Source organism: Phyllobates terribilis, unplaced genomic scaffold, assembly GCF_046119375.1.
Source record: "Phyllobates terribilis strain yellow unplaced genomic scaffold, ASM4611937v1 Scaffold_2__4_contigs__length_985480577, whole genome shotgun sequence".
Classification (NCBI taxonomy): Eukaryota; Metazoa; Chordata; class Amphibia; order Anura; family Dendrobatidae; genus Phyllobates; species Phyllobates terribilis.
This window is the reverse complement of record NW_027362762.1, coordinates 490074075-490094353: the sequence shown is the minus strand read 5'-3', so window position 1 is coordinate 490094353 and position 20279 is coordinate 490074075. Positions and strand designations below refer to the sequence as shown.

Below are 20279 nucleotides of genomic sequence, written 5' to 3'. Positions count from 1 at the left end.
TGGGCAGCTGTTACCTGCAGACGTGGTCTGGATAATAAGAACTGTGAGTAAAGGCCCTGAACTGCATCACTGACTCCGTGTCGTTACTGCTGCTGCCCTGCACCATCACCCCCATCCTCCGCATACACTGCCCTGAGGCTATACTCCTCCCGTGGGGAGTTATGCTACGCTCTGCTGCACCCACAACACCAGCCTTAGCGGTCTGCCCTGTAGCGGCGGTTCACTCTGACCGCAATCCACGGGTGGCGTAGTCGGACATTTAAACATCAAAACCACATAAATAGTTCCGCCACTGGTTTGACCGCCCTGAGCCACGGAACCGGATCGCCGCCACGAAGACTACAACCACCAGCATCCACCAAAAAGGGTCCGGCTCCGGGTGTCCCAAGGCCCAGGGGGTGCGTCAGAACATTTTCATCACCTTTCACAATCACCAATGGGACAAGGCAGGGATGTCCTCTGTCCCCTCTCTTATACATCCTAGTGACGGAGCACCTGCTCTCATCAATTCGCCATAACCCCAATATTAGGTGGATTGAGGTGGGAGGCACCGAGTACAAGTGCTCTCTATTTGCTGATGATGTCCTAGTATATATCACTCAATCACATATATCCATCCCTGCTGTTATGGCTGAAATAGATCACTTTGTTACATGGTAAAATTTTAAAATCAATGCAGCGAAGTCTGAGGCCCTCGATGTCTCCCTCCCTAAATCCATATAGGATTCCATCCAGTCCAACTTTCCCTTTGCCTGGCCCTCACAGGGTATCAAATACTTAGGAATTCCTATTCATAGAGACCTCTCCCATCTATGTTATCTTAATTTTGGGCCCTTTATTGAACAATTCCATACAGACCACGGTTGGCAAGTTAGAACTGTAAGATTCCCTACGTGAACCACTGGTGTTTTGTGGAAAAGCACATGTACACCGCGTTCCAAATTATTATGCAAAAAGTGTTTAGGAGTGATAAGGGAAGAATTTGTTTGTTTGTCAGTTAAACTCATTGATGGTGATGTGTGTCAGGGCTCTTTATATCACTGTAAGCAATTGCAGACACCTGTGCTAATTAGTTTGGCAGGTGTGTCCAAAGAAAGGCAAGACTACTTAAGAAGGCTCTCTCACATTATTAAGCAGCCTACATTTTCTGCCAAAATGGGAAAGAAAAAGGATGTGTCGGCTGCTGAGAAGCAACAAATTGTGGAGTGTTTAGGTCAAGGCATGACTACAATCAACATTGTGCGATGATCAGGATGAAGTGTCTTGGCAATCAAGAAGTATGTAGCTGATTCACAGTACACACGTGTGCGTGCTGATAAGGGCAAATTGAGGACTCTTTCCTACAGGCAATTACGTCAGGTTGAAAGAGCAGCGGCAAAAAAGCCTTGTCATAGCAGCAGACAAGTTTTTGAAGCTGCTTGTGCCTCCAACGTCCCCCGAACAACAAGATGCAGGGTCCTTCAGAGGTTTGCAGCTGTGCATATGCCATCCTGTCGACCTCCTCTATCCACTTCACACAAGCAGAAACGGCTCCAGTGGGCCAAACATTACATGAAGACTGATTTCAAAACTGTTTTGTTCACGGATGAGTGCCGTGCAGCGCTCGATGGTCCAGATGAATGGAGTGGAGGATGGCTGGTTGATGGACACCCCACGCAAACACGGCTACAGCGCCAACAAGGAGGAGGTGGAGTAATGTTTTGGGCTGGAATCATGGGGAGAGAGATTGTCGGCCCCTTTAGGATCCCTGAAGGCGCTAAAGATGAACTCCATAATGTATGTGGATTTTCTCAAACAGCACTTCCTGCCATGGTTCAAGAAGAAGAACCGTGTATTTCACAGCAAGATCATTTTTCTGCATGATAATGCACCATCTCATGCTGCACATAAAACATCTGCATCTCTGGCTGATATGGGCATAAAAGGGGACAAACTTATGGTGTGACCCCCATGCTCCCCTGACCTCTACCCCATTCAGAACCTTTGGAGCATCATTAAAAGGAGTGTCTATGATGGCGGGAGGCAGTTCACATCTAAGCAACAGCTCTGGGAGGGTATTCTGTCCTCATGCAAAACAATTGAAGCAGAAACCATCCAAAACCTGACAAATTCAATGGACGAGAGAGTTCAGAAGCTCCTTTCGAACAAGGGGTCCTATGTGAAAATGTAACATCACCTAGAATAAAGTTTTGAGTTGAAAACTGTTTGATTTCAGTTTCTAACAACCTGCTAATGCTTATAATTTCAAAAATGACCATTTTTTTGGTCTTTATTAAAATGAAAAGGTTGATCGAAAAGTTTGGGGGATCTAAGAGTGTGGCAACCCAGTAGTCATGATTACTTCGAATTCTGACAATATGAGGGTCATGCTGCAGGTAGTGCAGCAAGAAGGCACTTATGTGTCTTGCGCATCTCGGAGCCCCAAAATTATTTTCCGGGCTAGATGCAGCTAAAAATTATTTTTAATTTTAAATCTGGTGAAGCTTATTATAGATGGCCTAATAGGATCAGTGCTGCACACTGCTACAAAGCCCAAATTATTTTCCAGTCAAGATACAGATAAACATGATTAGTAATTTGAAAGCTTAAAATGGTTGGTAGGGTGATTTTAACCAATCATCAAGCTTTTACTCTCCCCAGGATGACACAGGGGTAGAAAAGTCGTTTCGGATCCATGATTTGTTCATCTTTATGAACGTGAGTCTGTCTACATTATCAGTGGAGAGCCGCGTGCGCTTATCTGTCAGCACACCACCAGCAGCGCTGAACACACGTTCAGACAGAACGCTGGCTGCGGGGCATGACAAGATCTCCAAGGCGTAAGTGGCTAGCTCCGGCCATTTATCCAGATTGGAAGCCCAAAAAGAGCAAGGGTCCAGTGACACAGTCGTGGCTTCAATGTTTACTTGGAGATACTCCTGTACCATCGTCTCTAGGCGTTGACTATGTGTCAGACTTCTTGTCTCCTGTGGCCTTGCAAAGGATGGGCTAAAAAAGTGGTGAAATGATTCCGCAAAATTGATGTTACCAGCAGATACTGTGGTTCTGTTACGGTTTGAGTGCTGAACACTTGACGGTCCCACGGTTGGCAAGTTGGAACTGTGAGATTCACTACGTGCACCACTGGTATTTTGTGGAAAAGCACATGTAAGATTCTGCAACAGTCTCTGCTGATACTCCTGCATGCGTGCATCCCTTTCTATGGCAGGAATAATTTCTGCAAATTTACTTTTGTACCGGGGATCTAACAGTGTGGCAACCCAGTAGTCAGGATTATTTCTAATTCTCACAATTCGAGGGTCATGTTGCAGGTAGTGCAGCAAGAAGGCACTCATGTGTGTTGCGCATCCAGGAGCACCAAGTCCCTGTTGTGTTGGTGGCGAGGTAACAATCATGCTTCCTTCCTCTGTCCTCTCCCCCCAACCTCGCACAACAGAAATGTGATCAAGGTCTCCCTCATCTGATGAGTCTTCCATCAGTTCGTCCTCCACTTCTTCCTGGGCTCCTGCACCTTCCTCACTAGTTTGGCTGCTACCATGCGCCCTGGTAAAACCATCTCCCCCACCCTCACATGCCTGCCGCCTTGGTGCTGCCGACCGTCTGGACCTTGCAGATGTTAGCCCTTCCGCATACAACTCCTCCTCCTCTACTTCCTCCACCTCCTCTTGTGCCACCACCTGACTCTGAATTCTGTTTAACATGTGCTCCAGCATGTAAATCACCGGAATAGTCATGCTGATAATGGCATCGTCAGCACTAAACATCTTCGTCGCCATTTCAAAACTGTGCAGAAGGGTGCATAGGTCCCTGATCTGAGACCACTCCTCCAGCGTGATTTGCCCCACCTCTGAATCTCGTTGGCCCAGGCTATACGTCAGAACGTATTGCACCAGGGCTTGTCGGTGCTGCCACAGTCGCTGCAACATGTGCAGAGTTGAATTCCACCGGGTAGGCACATCGCATTTTAGCCGGTGAAGTGGCAGGCCCAACGACTTCTGTAGAGATGTAAGTCGCTGAGCTGCGGGATGCGAACGGCGGAAGTGAGCACACAGCGACCGTGCCCTCTGCAGAAGGCCATCTAGTCTGGGATAGTGGGCTAAAAATTGCTGGACAACCAGGTTCAACACGTGAGCCATACAAGGCACGTGTGTGACATTGCCCCGGCGAAGGGCCGCACCCAGGTTTGCAGCATTGTCGCACACGGCCTTCCCTGGTTTCAGGTCCAGTGGAGACAACCATTCATGAAATTGGTTCTCCAGAGCTGACCACAACTCCTCAGCTGTGTGACTCACATTTCCCAGACATTTCAATGTAAAAACCGCCTGATGACGTTGAGCCCTACTGCCAGCATAGTAAGGAGGTGTGCAGGATCCCTTCTGCGCAGTTAGAAAGCTTGTGGCATGACCAGACAGGCTTTGGGTGCAGGTGGAAGACCGAGAGGAGGTTGAGGAGGCAGAAGCAGTGGAGGAACTTTGACATAAAGAGGATTGACGCACAACTCGTGGGGACGGCAAGACTTGGACAGCAGCCCCTTGTCCTGCTGTCACCATAGTTACCCAGTGCCCAGTCAGCGACATGTAACGCCCCTGTCCATGCCTACTCGTCCAAGTGTCTGTGGTGAAATGCACCCTGTCACACACAGAGTTTCTCAAAGAAGCGGTGATGTTGTGTGCGACATGCTGGTGGAGCGCAGGCACACCTTTCTTTGAGAAGTAGTGCCGACTGGGCATCTGGTACTGGGGCACTGCGACGGACATAAGGTCTCGAAAATCCTCTGTGTCCACCAGGCGGAAAGGCAGCATTTCTGTAGCCAAGAGCTTGCAGATGGTGAAATTCAACCTCTTAGCTTTCTCATGGCTAGGAGGAAATGGTCTTTTACTTGTCCACATCTGAGGGACCGAGGGCTGGCTATTGTGCTTAGACGGGGTTGATAAGGGTGTCCCCGGCAAACTGCCGGTCTGTGAGGAAGATGCAGGCGGACATGTTAGGTTGCCTTGATCCAAAGGTGGTGCTATCGATGTCGGACAGCGCTCAACACCAGCTGGTGTTACCACCTCCAAAGAAAATGATGACCTGCCAATCACGCTGGCTGTTGCGGGTAAAGAGGTGGCAGGTCTGCGCCCCAAAACAGGTGTGACTGCTGTCCCCCCAGTCACAGAGGATGAAGAGGCCGCGGATGCACAAGATATGGCAGACGGTGATTGGCCCGGCCGGCTAGGCCGCATTGTAGCACACTGAGCTTCCCACTGCAACTTATGCTTCATGTCCATGTGCCGGTTCATGCATGAAGTACTCAAACTATGTATTTTTTGGCCTCTACTTAGCTTTTGCTGACAAATGTTACAGATAACACGAGTTGGGTCATCTTTATCGATCTGAAAAAATGCCCAGGCTATGCAAGGCTTAGCACCCATGCGACCTGAAGAGCCACCACGACTTGTGGTGAGAGGCAGAGTTGTGTTTGAGGATGCAGTTGTTGACGTGCTTCCAGTACTACGTCTCTGTCCAGGAAGGCGCAACCTGACCTCGTCGTCACTAGCATCTTCCTCCACCTCCTCTGCTGACCTCATCTCTTGGCTGACTGTGGGTTGACAGTAAGTGGGATCTCCGACCTCATCATCATCACCCTGTGCGTTATCACACCCGTCGTCCTCAGAGCCAACCTGTTCCTGCCCTGACAAAAAACTAAAGTTGTCGCTCCAATCAGGTATTTGAGTCTTATCATCGTCTTCCTCATTGTCTCCACCAACAGGAGTTACAGTTTGGGAATGAGGGTCTACATTATGGTCAGAACCTTCTGCGTCTGGTCCTGGATCCGACTCATAAAGATTCTGGGCATCAGTGCAGATCATTTCCTCGTCTGGATTCACAGAAGCGCTGGAGTCGACCTCTGATTCCCAGGCTATAGTATGAGTAAACAGCTCTGCAGACTCAACCATCTGTTCTACCTCATACTCAGACGGGCAGCTGGAGATTTGGGAGCTGTGAGGAAGCAAGTGCGATTTGGGTGACACCTTTGAGGACTGGAGTATTTGTGATGTTGAAGTTGATGTGGAGGAGAGCCCACTTAAAGGAGCACTTGATATCCGTTGAAGCACCTGCTGTTTTTGTGCCTCATCTGGAATTTGTAGCGATTGGCGTGGCCGTAAGAAAGGGATCTTATCACATTGTCCGCTAAAAGAAGTAGACATTTTAGTTTGGCTGGAAGATGGTCTTTCTTCTGCAGATGTTACTGTTGCTTTAACACCTACCCCACGGACACAACCTTTTTTCCCCTTCCCAACACGCCTATTCCCCTTTCCACCAGCAGCAGGCCTTTTTCCACTCATTTTGGTGGTTAACTAATTCACAACTCTGGAGTTGTTTGCACAAAAAAACAATGGATGGTAACCGAGCAGAGCTGAGTGGCCAAACTGTGGTATTAGGCCAAAACTATTGGCTGGGTTAGATGCAGAAAAAAATTATTTTGAATTTGCAACCTGATGGAGGTCAGTATAGATGGACTAATACAAATAGTCCCACACACAGCTAGAAGCCCAAATATTTTTTCAGAGGTACTGTAGATGCAGATAAAAATTAGTTTTAATTTGCAACCTGATGGAGGTCAGTATAGATGGACTAATAGAGAAAGTCTGACACACTACTAGAAGGCCAAATATTTTTTCAGAGGTAGATGCAGAACAAAATATATTCAGTTTGCAACCTGATGGAGGTCAGTATAGATGGACTAATACAAATAGTCCCACACACAGCTAGAAGCCCAAATATTTTTTCAGAGGTACTGTAGATGCAGATAAAAATTATTTTTAATTTGCAACCTGATGGAGGTCAGTATAGATGGACTAATAGACCAAGTCCCACACACTGCTAGAAGCCCAAATATTTTTTCAGAGCTAGATGCAGAAAAAAATTATTTTTAATTTGCAACCTGATGGAGGTCAGTATAGATGGACTAATAGACCAAGTCCCACACACTGCTAGAAGCCCAAATATTTTTTCAGAGCTAGATGCAGAAAAAAATTATTTTTAATTTGCAACCTGATGGAGGTCAGTATAGATGGACTAATAGACCAAGTCCCACACACCGCTAGAAGCCCAACTATTTTTTCAGAGCTAGATGCAGAAAAAAATTATATTCAATTTGCAACCTGCTGGAGGTCAGTATAGAAGGACTAATAGAACAAGTCCCACACACCGCTAGAAGCCCAAATATTTTTTCAGAGCTAGATGCAGAAAAAAATTATATTCAGTTTGCAACCTGATGGAGGTCAGTATAGATGGACTAATAGAATGATGGTATGCCCAAAAGATTTTACTTCACTAGGTGCAGTAAAAAAATTGGTATTCTATACACAGGTGTTATATCTTGCAACACAGATAGGCTACTCCACTGACTAACACACTCTGCAATAGGCCAAAAAGGATTAGCTTTGCTAGATTCAGCCAAATGCTGTGAAAAAAACTTGCACAGCACTGGCACAGACCTGCCTGGCAAAAACTGATAGGAACTGATGTAACCTAGTCCTGAAAAGGACTGCAATTACAATTAGTCTTTACTCCCACAACCTATCTATTTAAGAGCACAGACCTCCCTGATAAAAGTCGTAGGAAATGCTGTAACCTAGTCCTTAAAAGGACTGCAATCACAACTATTCCCTACTCCCAAGCTATCTGTATATTTGTGCGAAAATTGGCTTGAAATTAACAAGGTATAGCGCACACAGCAACAGCGGTGCCGTCTAACATGCAGCTGCAGCAGTGAGAAAATGGTGGCGACGGGGAAAATGGCTTGGTCTTATAGGGCAAGGACATGTGACATACACTGCCAATGACACATGCCCTTGCTTGTGTGAAAAAAAGCACTTCGCTCCGTGTGTGCGCTGCTGATAGGCTGACAGATTGCACCTCCCCACTGCAAATGCGGGAAAGAGAAAAAAAAAATGGAGATCTTCATTGTTCCTGCAGAGATCCATCCCCTGCCCCTCCCCCCACCCCGCTGTACACTCAAACTGCGTATTAACATTAATTTTCATCATTACTGAGAAAAAATCCAGTTATGATTTTGGTGCACGAACAGTTATCGAACATAACCTCGAACAGCCGAATTTTTCTCAAATTGTTCGTGTTCGCCGAACGGCTCGAACACCTCCCAAAACAGCTCGAATTTGAGATTGGCGAACAGTTCGAGTAGAACAACGCTCATCTCTAATTATAACTACTATACCTGTTTATGAAATGAGAAATATCTGAGTGTTACTGTTTAGGAAACGCTAATGGTTACACCAATTCATATACACCGCGGTCTTCATGTAGAAAACCAAGACAAAATGTGTTACTGCTGTCCTTGCAGAAAATAACACAAATTACTCTTCATAAGTGAGGAAAAATCATGTATTATCATGAGAATTTAGTATTTATCAGTTTATATATTTTAAGATAAAGACGTAAAAAAACACAGCCACCCACATCCCAGACATATTAGATAAAGCCGGCTTATTTCAGCAGGAAGGCCCAATGGTGTAATGTGTATGGGGCGCTCCGGACTCTTCCCTACCAATGATGTCACGGGCAGCATGAATTCAGATGCCATATATATTTGATTACAGTAGATTAATGGTTGAATAACTGGTGAGTCATGATGATGCGAGTCTGATGCAGCCATATGCATTTTCATCTATATTAACCATTACACTCATTCATACTCTCCATACGTTTTCAGTGACCCCAGCCACAAGGTGAATAATCTCTTTGGGAAAGAGTTTTTCTTGCAAAGATTGTTTTGTGAACTAGTAATCATTAGATGAACATCTTAAACTTGTCTGCTTTCTTTTCAGACCATACCGGTCAACATTAATCCTTTGTTAACTTTCACTAGATAAATGGAAATCAACATTCAGCTAATGCACATAGCCACCTTTAGGCTTTGTTCATACCTGCATTTAAGTCTTCCAATGGGGATATTTATATTATGTGTTACTCTTTCTGATCAAGGCTGAGCTGTTCTAGCTGTCTAAACCTCATGAGAAGTAATTTTAGGGCAGTGTGGTCCATGGGCCCTGTCCTGGATACAGCATTGCACCTGGTCTATTGGAAGCCTGAGTGTAGAAGTATATGGAGCCTAATTACAATTAGTGTGGATTACAAGCAAGGCCTGAATATATGGGGCATTGTGCTACTGGGGCTTAATATCCCCATCATACACCTATAATCTTTTTGCCTGGCTGTAGACTGTATCCCATTTGTAGACTATAGACTGTTGCAGGTCGGTAGCCTGCTTATAGATACCAGGGCAAGTCAGAAATCTTTGGCATTTCCGATGACTATTCTGCTGGTCAGGAATGACAATTTGTATAGTGTCCTAACTTTTTACATGATAGTAATCCATATTTTACAAATCTTTTATCTTACTTTTGTAGGATCAGAAGCACAAATAGAGCTGGAGTTATTCATCAATAACCAGACGGCAGCTCGACTCAACTCTGGGGAGGAAAAATTGGAGGACATTTTAATTCTACACCTGGACAGAGGAAAAGATTTCTTCTTGTCTGTGAGCGGAGACTATCTGTACAGCAGCTTTGGATCCTCCATCCAGATGTTGTGTTATATGAGAGAGCCCATCAGAGACATGTCTGCCGACAAAATCCGAGAGCTGGTATGGTCATCCTGTCATTCTGGTCCAAATGCTGTGGTTCCATATCTGTATGACTATATAAAAATGACATGTTTGCTTTGTCACATTAGGCATATATGCCTCTTCAAATGAAGGATGATTTTGTTGGTGCGGAGAAACCTTTAGATGTGCCAAAAGAGCTGTGCATGATGGTGGATCACTTATACCGGAATGCTTCCCTGCAGGTCAGATTATTTCTTATTCCTCACTCCCTTTGAGCCATTATTGAGGAGTTTATAGGTAGAAGAGATGGGTTTTATAACATAACCTTTCATGTACAGGTCCTCAATAGACTAATAAGCGCCGCAGGATTGTTTGGGATCTTGACTACATACACATAAAATATGTTGTATGGAAGAATTTGGAGCTGTGTTACTTGTATACAGTGTATGTGTCACCTGCACTTACCTGAGCTTTTTCAGCATACTGCAGTTTCCTCCCTTAAGGGCGCCGTCAGACGGTCATATAACACGGACGAGGATAGCATCGCAATGCTCGGACTGGCCAGCAGCTCTCCTGACCGGAGCCTGACAGCATGGTTTGCTATGCAACTGTCACACTCTGGTCTGTGCACCCAAATTTTAAATGTACACTGATAGATACAGCTCCACCAAACCTTTGTATAAAACACCTCTGGTTGGCAGCTATTAATCCCGCCCAACCCAGCACACCTACATGTTACACATGCAAGGCTCTTAGAATCATAGAATGTTAGAGTTGGAGGGGACCTCCTCGGTCATCTGGTCCAACCCCCTGCTCAAAGCAGGATTCACTAAATCATCTCAGACCGTTGTCTGTCCAGCCTCTGTTTGAAGACGTCCATTGAAGGAGAACTCACCACCTCTCGTGGCCGCCTGTTCCACTCATTGATCACCCTAACTGTCAAAAAGTTTTTCTAATATCTAATCTGTGTCTCCTCCCATTCCATTTCATCCCATTGCTTCTAGTCTTTCCTTGTGTAAATGAGAATAAAGATGATCCTTCTACAATGTGACAGCCCTTTAGATATTTGTAGACAGCTATTAAGTCTCCTCTCAGTCTTCTTTTTTGCAAGCTAAACATTCCCAAATCCTGTAACCGTTCCTCATAGGACATGGTTTGCAGACCGGTCACCATTCTGGTCGCTCTTCTCTGAACTTGCTCCAGTTTGTCGATGTCTTTTTTAAAATGTGGTGCCCAAAACAGGACGCAGTATTCCAGATGAGGTCTGACCAAAGAGGAGTAAAGTCCGATAATGACTTCACGTGATCTAGACTGTATGCTTCTGTTAATACATCCCAGAATTGTATTTGCCTTTTTTGCTGCTGCATCACACTGTTGACTCATGTTCAGTCTATGATCTATTAGTATACCTAAGTCTTTTTCACATGTACTGTCGCTTAGTGCTATTCCTCCCATTTTGTATATGTTTTTTTTCCTTTTTTATTGCCCAGATGTAGTACTTTGCATTTTTCCCTGTTAAAAACCATTCTGTTAGGCTATGTGCCCACGTTGCAGAAATGAAGCAGAAAATTTCTGCTTCATTTCTGCAAGTCCTCTCCCGGAAAAACGCATGCGGAATTCCGCAAGCGTTTATCGCGCGTTTTTCGCGCGTTTTCGACATGCGGAATTGCCTTGCGTTTTTTCATGCATTGAATAAGGCAATTCCGCTTGCGGAAACGCAAAATTAATGAACATGCTGCGGATTTTTGAACGCAGCATAAACGCTGCGGAAAAATCCGCAGCATGGGCATAGGACTTGCGGATTCTCATTGGGGACCATGGGGTACGGATTACCAAGCGTTTTACAAGCGTTTCCGCTGCGGAAATTCCGCATCAAAAACGCTTGTAATCCGCAACGTGGGCACGCAGCCTAAGTTACTGCCCACTGCTCCAGTTTATTTAGGTCTTTTTGAATCCTCTCTCTCTCTTCTCTAGTATTAGCTATCCCTCTTAGCTTTGTGTCATCAGCAAATTTAATCAGTTTACCCTCAATTCCTTCATCTAAATCATTGATAAAGATGTTGAACAATACAGGTCCCAGGACAGAGCCCTGTGGTACCCCACTTGAGACATTCATCCAAGTGGATGTGAAGCCATTTACGACCACTCTTTGAGTCCGATCACTAAGCCAGTTATGAATCCACCTAACAGTTGCCTTGTCCATTCCATACTTGGTCATTTTTTCAATAAGGATGGTGTGAGATACTTTGTCAAATGCTTTGCTGAAGTCAAGATATACTATATCTACAGCATTTCCCTGATCCACCCAGTCAGTGATTCTGTCATAGAAGGAAATTAAGTTAGTCTGACATGACTTGTTAGTTACAAACCCATGCTGACTCTGGTTAATCACTTCATTCTTATCCAGGTACTTACATACATGTTGTTTAATAATTTGTTCAAAGATCTTTCCTGGTATAGAAGTCAGACTCACCGGCCTATAGTTCCCTGGGTCCACCTTCTTCCCCTTTTTGAAGATAGGAACAACATTTGCTCTTCTCCAGTCTTCTGGGACTTCTCCTGTTCTCCGAGAATTTTCAAAGATTATGGAGAGTGGTTCTAAAATTTCTTCTTCGATCTCCTTCAGTACTCTGGGGTGTAATTCATCTGGACCTGGAGACTTGAACTCATTTATGTTGGCTAAATATTCCTTCACAATCTCTCTGTTTAAAGATAGCTTGGATTCTTCTATTCCTTTAATAGGACAGTGAAGATCAGTTGATGTTCCATTTTCTTTCTGAGAGAAAACAGATGCAAAATAGAAATTAAAAAGTTCGGCCTTCTCAACATCCTTTCTTACCATTTCACCATATTCATCCTGTAAAAATCCTATAGCATCTTTGACTTTTCTTTTGCTTTTGACATACCCCCAAAATCTTTTTTTATTGCTTTTGACATCTCTTGCAAGCCTTAATTCATTGTCAGCTTTAGCTAACCTGATACGTGCCATACAGGTTCTGCAGACTGCATTATAATCTTCTTTAGATATGCCTCCCTCTTTCCATTTGATAAACATTTCTTTCTTTCTTTTTAGCATGTGTTTAAGTTCTGTGTTCATCCATCCTGGTTTCCTTAAATGCTTCCCATTCTTCCTACTTTTCGGGATTGTTAACGATTGTGCTTTGAGAATCTCATTTTTAAAAATTTCCCATCCTTCCTGGACATTTTTGTCCTTAAGGACATCCAGCCATTGGATCCCTCCTATTCTCTTTCTGAGTCTCTTAAAATCTGCCTTTCTAAAATCTAACCTTGAAGTTTGAGTCTTCACATGTCTTCCTCCTCTAGTTATCCAAAATTCTATAATAGCATGATCGCTGCCTCCTAGGGTCCCAGCCACTTTTACCTCCTCAACCATTTCCTCTTGATAGGGCAGTTATTTTTCCTCTGAGAACATAGGGAGATAGGATTTCACCATGATCAATTGTGATTCATTTTTTCCCCCTAAAATTTGCAGTGAAAAGTTGGGACACATTAGATGGTTCTCCTGTGAATGTTGGGTTCACATGTCTCTGTTGTGATTAGGTCCCTTTGAGCAGTTCTACATTTTACACCGCTGATTGTTCTAATTTTGCGTATGGGAAATGTGTTAATTTCAGTGCTTGTGACATAGAAAAATTAATATAGAATTAGACATAACTATACTTTTATTTTATTTTTTAGGAAGATTTATTTCAGCAACCTGGGCTAAGATCTGAATTTGAAGCCATTAGAGACTATTTAGATACTGGATTTCCAGAATCTATCCGTATCCTTTAAGTGGTAGAACTCATTCACATGTTTTGTTTTTTTTGTGTTTGTTTTTATTTTTTATCATTGTGCCAGATCTGTTTTACTATCAATGTGGCATCCCTTCTAGTGCAAAACATTGCAAAACATAAAAAATGGGAATTTGACCAGCTGACAAATGATGTTTGCATGAAGAGGAAGACAAAGGTGTAGTGGGGGTGAAAGATTAAAATACCTGAAAGCTTTGAGGGTCCATGGTTCCCAGCCAGCAGAGAGCCAATTATATACCAGCTCACTGCAGCAAAAACACAGGTGGACAGAAAAGGGACAACTAGTCTCAGCAATCTAAAACTAAACTGCCACATGCTGTTCAGACATGGATGTGTTGGGAAGTGTAGGATTGGTAGTACAAGAATGAAGCCATTAGGTGGTGGTAGAGGGCAGGTCCACATCACGGTGAGCGTATACCTGTAATTGTTAGTATAACATTCAGTATATAAATGTCAGCAAGTCTACGCTCACCATGGAAAAGCAATTATACAGCTTCAACCCTTAATATAATTATAAAAATATTGCTGACTTCCTCCTGCCATGGATAATAACATTGTTAACATGGAGTGTCTTTTAAGAAGTTATTCATGTGACCAGTCTTCCGTTTATACAGGGCTTTTAATTAGGGTGAAGAAAGCCCCATAATGTATTGTATGCCTAATATATGCAGATTTATACCACATGGATATCTGATTGGCGCTTGTATTTTGTGTGGTTTCCTTAACATTCTGCAAGCTGGAAGCAACCACTCTATTATTGAAGCATTACTGCTATTTCTAGAAGGCCTCCCAGAGCCTGTGATCTGCTACAGCTACTATAACCGATGTTTAGAGCATGCCGGGGACTATATCAGCAGTGGAGAGGTAATGTACATCATTTCTCTTAGTATACATTCACTGTTTATTTTACAGCATCGCCAAAGAATTATGATCGCCATATCATTTGGCCGCCTGCCATGTTGTCTCTAGTAGTTGTACAAACCTGGCCCACAAGCAAAACTAATAGTTTAGTAATGTTTTTTGGAGTCTTTATAGACTTCCCTAAATCCTAATGGAAAAAGTGACGTCATTGACCAGAGCTGAGATTTTATGAGTTATTGGCCTAAACTTCACTAGATAATTGAAAGCTGACAGGCGCCAGTGGACCACAAGGCCTCTATTTCCACACAGACTTTTGGTAAATGAAACAGAACTTCCCTTAGGTAAATCATTGGATTCAAAGGGCACTAGGTGGTCACTAAGTTGACTTTTACTGGTTTTTAGGGTAATTTTCCATCAAGCCTAACTAGAGGCTTCTATTTTCTTTGTTTTAAAAGGCTTCTTTTCCCTTAGCGTGTAGCTAGCACGTGAGCTCAGCCTTACAAGTGTATACACAGAGAAGCATTCAGCTACATTTAATTCTTAATTTAGAGTTTGTGTACACAAAAGGCAGGAGTGCTTCCCCTGTTCACTCATCCCTGACCCTAGGAGTATAGTACATATCTTACATTGGAATTGGAGACTTTTATTTGTCTTCAGTTTTCTATTTGTGAAGATACAAGTGCTTCTCACAAAATTAGAATATCATCAAAAAGTTAATTTATTTCAGTTCTTCAATACAAAAAGTGAAACTCATATATTATATAGAGTCATTACAAACAGAGTGATCTATTTCATGTGTTTATTTCTGTTAATGTTGATGATTATGGATTACAGCCAATGAAAACACAAAAGTCATTATCTCAGTAAATTAGAATAATTAACAAAAAACACCTGCAAAGGCTTCCGAAGCGTTTAAAAAGATCCTTAGTCCGTTTCAGTAGGCTCCACAATCATGGGGAAGACTGCTGACTTGACAGATGTCCAGAAGGCGGTTATTGACACTCCACAAGGAGGTTAAGCACCAAAAGGTCATTGCTAAAGAAGCTGGCTGTTCACAGAGTGCTGTATCCAACCATATTAATGGAAAGTTGAGTGGAAGGAAAAAGTGTGGTAGAAAAAGAAGCACAAGCAACCGGGATAACCGCAGCCTTGAAAGGATTGTTAAGAAAAGGCCATTCAAAAATGTGAGGGAGATTCACAAGGAGTGGACTGCTGCTGGAGTCATTGCTTCAAGAGCCACCACACACAGAGGTATCCAGGACATGGGCTACAAGTGTCACATTCCTTGTGTCAAGCCACTCATGACCAATCGACAACACTAGAAGTGTCTTACCTGGGCCAAGGAGAAAAAGACCTGGACTGTTGCTCAGTGGTCCAAGGTGTTGTTTTCAGATGAAAGTAAATTTTGCATTTCATTTGGAAATCAAGGTCCCAGAGTCTGGAGGAAGAGTGGAGAGGCACACAATCCAAGCTGCTTGAGGTCTAGTGTGAAGTTTCCACAATCAGTGATGGTTTGGGGAGCCATGTCATCTGCTGGTGTAGGTCCACCGTGTTTTATCAAGACCAAAGTCAGCGCAGCCATCTACCAGGAAATTTTAGAGCACTTCATGCTTCCCTCTGCCGACAAGCTTTTTGGAGATGGAAATTTCATTCTCCAGCAGGACTTGGCACCTGTCCACACTGCCAAAAGTACCAATACCTGGTGTAAAAACAGTATCACTGTGCTTGATTGGCCAGCAAACTCGTCTGACCTTAACCCCATAGAGAATCTATGGGGTATTGTCAAGAGGAAGATGAGAGACACCAGACCCAACAATGCAGACGAGCTGAAGGCTGCTATCAAAGCAACCTGGGCTTCCATAACACCTCAAGCAGTGTCACAGGCTGATCACCTCCATGTGACACCGCATTGATGCAGTAATTGATGCAAAAGGAGCCCCGACCAAGTATTGAGGGCATTTACTGAACAGACATTTCAGTAGGACATTTTGGATTTTAAAAACCTTTTTCAAGCTGGTATAAAGTATTCTAATTTACTGAGATAATGACTTTAGTGTTTCATTGGCTGTAAGCCATAATCATCAACATTAACAGAAATAAACACTTGAAATAGATCACTGTGTTTGTAATGACTCTATATAATATATGTGATTCACTTTTTGTATTGAAGAACTGAAATAAATTAACTTTTTGATGATATTCTAATTTAGTGAGAAGCACTTGTATATCCATCTTGACATAGGTGTAAGCAGCATGTATGAACTGTATGTTCCATCAATATGTTCACACAGCGCGTTTTCCACGTCAGTTTTGAGTGTTTGAAGCAGCTTTTGATGTGAATCATTAATTGGATCCACTTTAAAATCCATGTAAAAAAAAACTCCACACCTGTAAAACATGATTTTTTTTCTATGTATTTTTACAAAACAATACTGCAGAGGGTGTTTTTTTTCAATTTTCTATCCAGCAGAACAAATTGAAAAGCCCTATATATAGACTGTACCTAGTGAACCTTTCTAAAGATTTGATATTTCCCAATTAAAATTACTTAGTGAATTAACCTCGCCTGAAAATACTACAATTAGGGCTCATTCAGCATTGATTTTTCATCAGTGTTTGTATGCCAAAACCAGGAGTGTCTCCAACTGGTGTCAATCTTTCAATTTATAGTTTTTCGTTCCACTTCTGGTTTTAGCATACAAACACTGATGAAAAAGCACTGACATCTGAATGAGCGCTTCTAGTAATAAAAAACTAAACAAAACATTTTATGTCATCTAGATCATTTCCATGTTGCCACTGCATCATAAAAATGTCTTCAATTACTTAATCTCGTTTTTACGGGGACTGCTAAATAATGCATTACAGAATCACCTGGATGTCAACATTTTAGGTGAGTTTCATTTTTTTCCTATCCACACTGGGATTACTTTTAATTTCAGTTTAATAACAAATTAATAAAAATGTACCCAGTGTTTGATCTTTTGTAAGTAATCAAACTTTTCCCCAGTCGTTCCTCAACCTAATAAAAGGTAGCCTTCTATATTGGCATAAGGAATTGTACTGTGAGCAGTATTTCTATATGATCTGCAGGAAGCATGTTATATCAGAAGAGCTGAGCAAATTGATGTATAGTTTTGAAAGGTTCACTGTAAAGTGGAACATATTGATTTAAAGGGTTATTTCCATGCTGGCTCCATATCACTGGGCATCCGATCACTGAGATCCCCACCAGTCCCAAGAATGGGTCTCTGGAATACCCTGTTAATTTGCCACCACTTTATTCTTTGTCAAGTGGACTGCTGGCGTTAGATGACTGCTGTACTCCATCTCTTGTAATCCCATAGAAAATAAAGGAAGCGCGACCGCTAGAGATGAGCAGATTGATTCGCGCTGCCCTTGTCTGGCTCAAGTGGCGGTCAGACTTCACTTCTGTTCCCGGCTTGCTTGGTGCCCCTGACACTTAGGTGGCCCTGTGACGTCATAACTTTGTGGGGCCTAGTAAGGGCCGAGAATTCTGGACACTGAAGGGAAGACCAGGCTCTCACGCCGGCCCGGACCAGGACAGCGCTAATCAAGTTGCTCATCTCTAGTGGCTACCAATCCATTTTACCAGAGCATTTTAAGTCAATAAATTCCACCTGAAGTTACTGTGACAAATCCATACATCATCTGCTGAGCTCGCGCTGCCTGCAGGTTGGGCACCATGATTAGCATGTACACAGTACAAGGTTTTCCTGTTCTAATAACCTTGTTTTATTCACAGCCAGTATATTTGGAAACCTAATGCTCAGACCCATGCCTGATCATTCAACACCCAGCAACCTGGACAAGAGAAAGTGTCAGGAATTTGTTCAGCAGTTCCTCGTTGCGACAGAAAGTCCTTAGCGTCTGGATCCTGTTTGATCGGCCATCTTTTTCCCAGAAGCTGTACTCTGTTATATCCTGGTTGTAAATATCATTTGTACTTTTGGTGTCCCAGCCATATGAATTCTATTTTATATTATCGATCTGCGGTAGGGACTCCTAACAAATTCCAATGTGCCTTTAAATAACCTTTATTCTATGTTACCATCTGCAATGGATAAAAAACACTGTTGGTAATATGCGTATCACTGCCATGACCTTATATTACACTTAGAATATAGGCTTTCATATTTATCTCACAACTAAATCTGTTAATGGTCCAAGATTTTAATATTTCAACTTATTAGACTCAGTTTGCTTAATCTGTTAAGAACTGCTTAAATAACAATTCCGCAAAGCATTGGTAATAACAATTGCTCTCCTCATTTTCATCTAAAATTCCCCCCCCAACTAGTAAGTGATTATTTCCTTCCTACACAGTAGTATATTGGTGGATTGCTGTTAACATATTTGTAAAGTGTATCAAACTTGTGTAACATTTAAAGAGGCCCTATCTAAAAATTGAGTGAAATACCTTGTAAAAATCCCTCAACTCCACTGATTCTTCTGTGCATTTCTGTTTTGCTCGGCATTACCCCATTGCAGAGAAATTCACACTTGTTTCTTCTGGAGTGCAGTATGTGAAATCTCTGTTTTGCAGTCCAAGTGGGTGTTTCTTCATTCTTTTCGAGGGGCATGTGCCTTCACGCCTCCCAGAAGCTGGCAATCACATCTTAGCAGTTGATCTAGCAGTCTATCAGTCTCAGACGCTGTTGAGCTGAAATTGGTAGCGTGTGGGAGGGAGGAGTGCAGGCACACGCCCCTAGAGAAGAATGAAGAAATGCCCATTTGGACTGCAAGCAGAGATTTCACATACTGTGCTACAATAGTAACAAATATGAATATTTTTGCTGCTCAGAACGAAAGAGTGGCAGAATCAGGTGAGCTCTTGGATTTTTACAAGGTATTTAACAATTTTTTTTTACAGGTCCTCTTTAAACATTTATCTTTACAATATAACGTTATCTGGCAATGCAGGAAACCTTGACTAATGCTTTTGTTCCCAGTTGTCAATCATGGTGACAAGACCACATCTACATTATAAGGCCTACTTCATAAGTCTGCATTTTACAGTACATCTATGGGCTGCATTCTCTGGGCCGACTGCAGGTCTTCAGGCTGGAATTCACTGCCTCAAATATACCTATGAGGCATACAGTTTGGGCCTGGCGACCCGTGTAAGCATTTCAATCTGCTCACAAACCATACAATGCATATGATATGAGATGCCATCTATATCAATCATCTCTGTTAGGATGCACTCACAATAACACTGCCTGCGTCATGCTACACTGTAGAGAGCAGGATATGAAATATTCTCTTCCTTCAATTGAAAAGCTAGTAGTGTTTCCATCCAAAAAATATGAATGTTACACTGATTAAATAGCACAGCCGATCTAAATTGATGCCACAATATTATAATCATGTCTTCCATGTACCATAGATCATGTCTGAAGCAAACATAAGTTGTTTAATGGAGCTCCATCTCGTATTCATGAAAATGCGTTCATAACATAAATGTAGATCTTATTTACAGCGTGCCAAAGAATTTAACAGTCTAAAAGATTTGGAACATTTTCCTAAAACTTGTTAATTTGTTTTTGCCGGACAACTCACAGGATACAAGATTCGATCCAGCTCACCATGAGAGACACCTTGGAGGTGTTCAGAGCCCGGAAAGGCCGTGTCAAGCCATGGAACAATCGTAAAATGAAGATAATCCAGCGCAACGAACCGTGAATAGGTTTTTATTCACACAACGTGCATAATGGAGGACAAGATCAGCAGTGTAGCTACAAGAAATGTGACATCAACGCATATCGGGTGACTTCCCACCCTTAGTCATGACTAAGGGTGGGCTGTCACCCAAAATGCGTTGATGTCACATTTCTTGTAGCTACACTGCTGATCTTGTCCTCTATTATGCACATTGTGTGAATAAAAGCCTATTCACAGTTCGTTGAGCTGGATTATCTTCAACCCACAGGATAGGTGATAACCTATTGATTGGTGGGTGTCCGGCT

General features: G+C 42.8%; 1 protein-coding gene across 5 annotated transcripts in view; it reads left to right on the top strand.

The window, feature by feature from the left end:
- Positions 1-20026, top strand: part of INPP5B (inositol polyphosphate-5-phosphatase B) — a 136597-nt gene extending 116571 nt beyond the window's left edge. For all 5 annotated transcript variants that reach the window (XM_073665877.1, XM_073665876.1, XM_073665878.1 and 2 more), the window contains 6 exons: positions 9417-9652; positions 9742-9855; positions 13313-13397; positions 14165-14292; positions 17071-17182; positions 18056-20026. In XM_073665877.1, the coding sequence (XP_073521978.1) occupies positions 9417-9652; positions 9742-9855; positions 13313-13397; positions 14165-14292; positions 17071-17182; positions 18056-18177 (797 nt within the window). In that variant the 3' untranslated portion in view covers positions 18178-20026. The remainder of the gene's footprint in view (positions 1-9416; positions 9653-9741; positions 9856-13312; positions 13398-14164; positions 14293-17070; positions 17183-18055) is intronic.
- Positions 20027-20279: the final 253 nt, after the last annotated feature.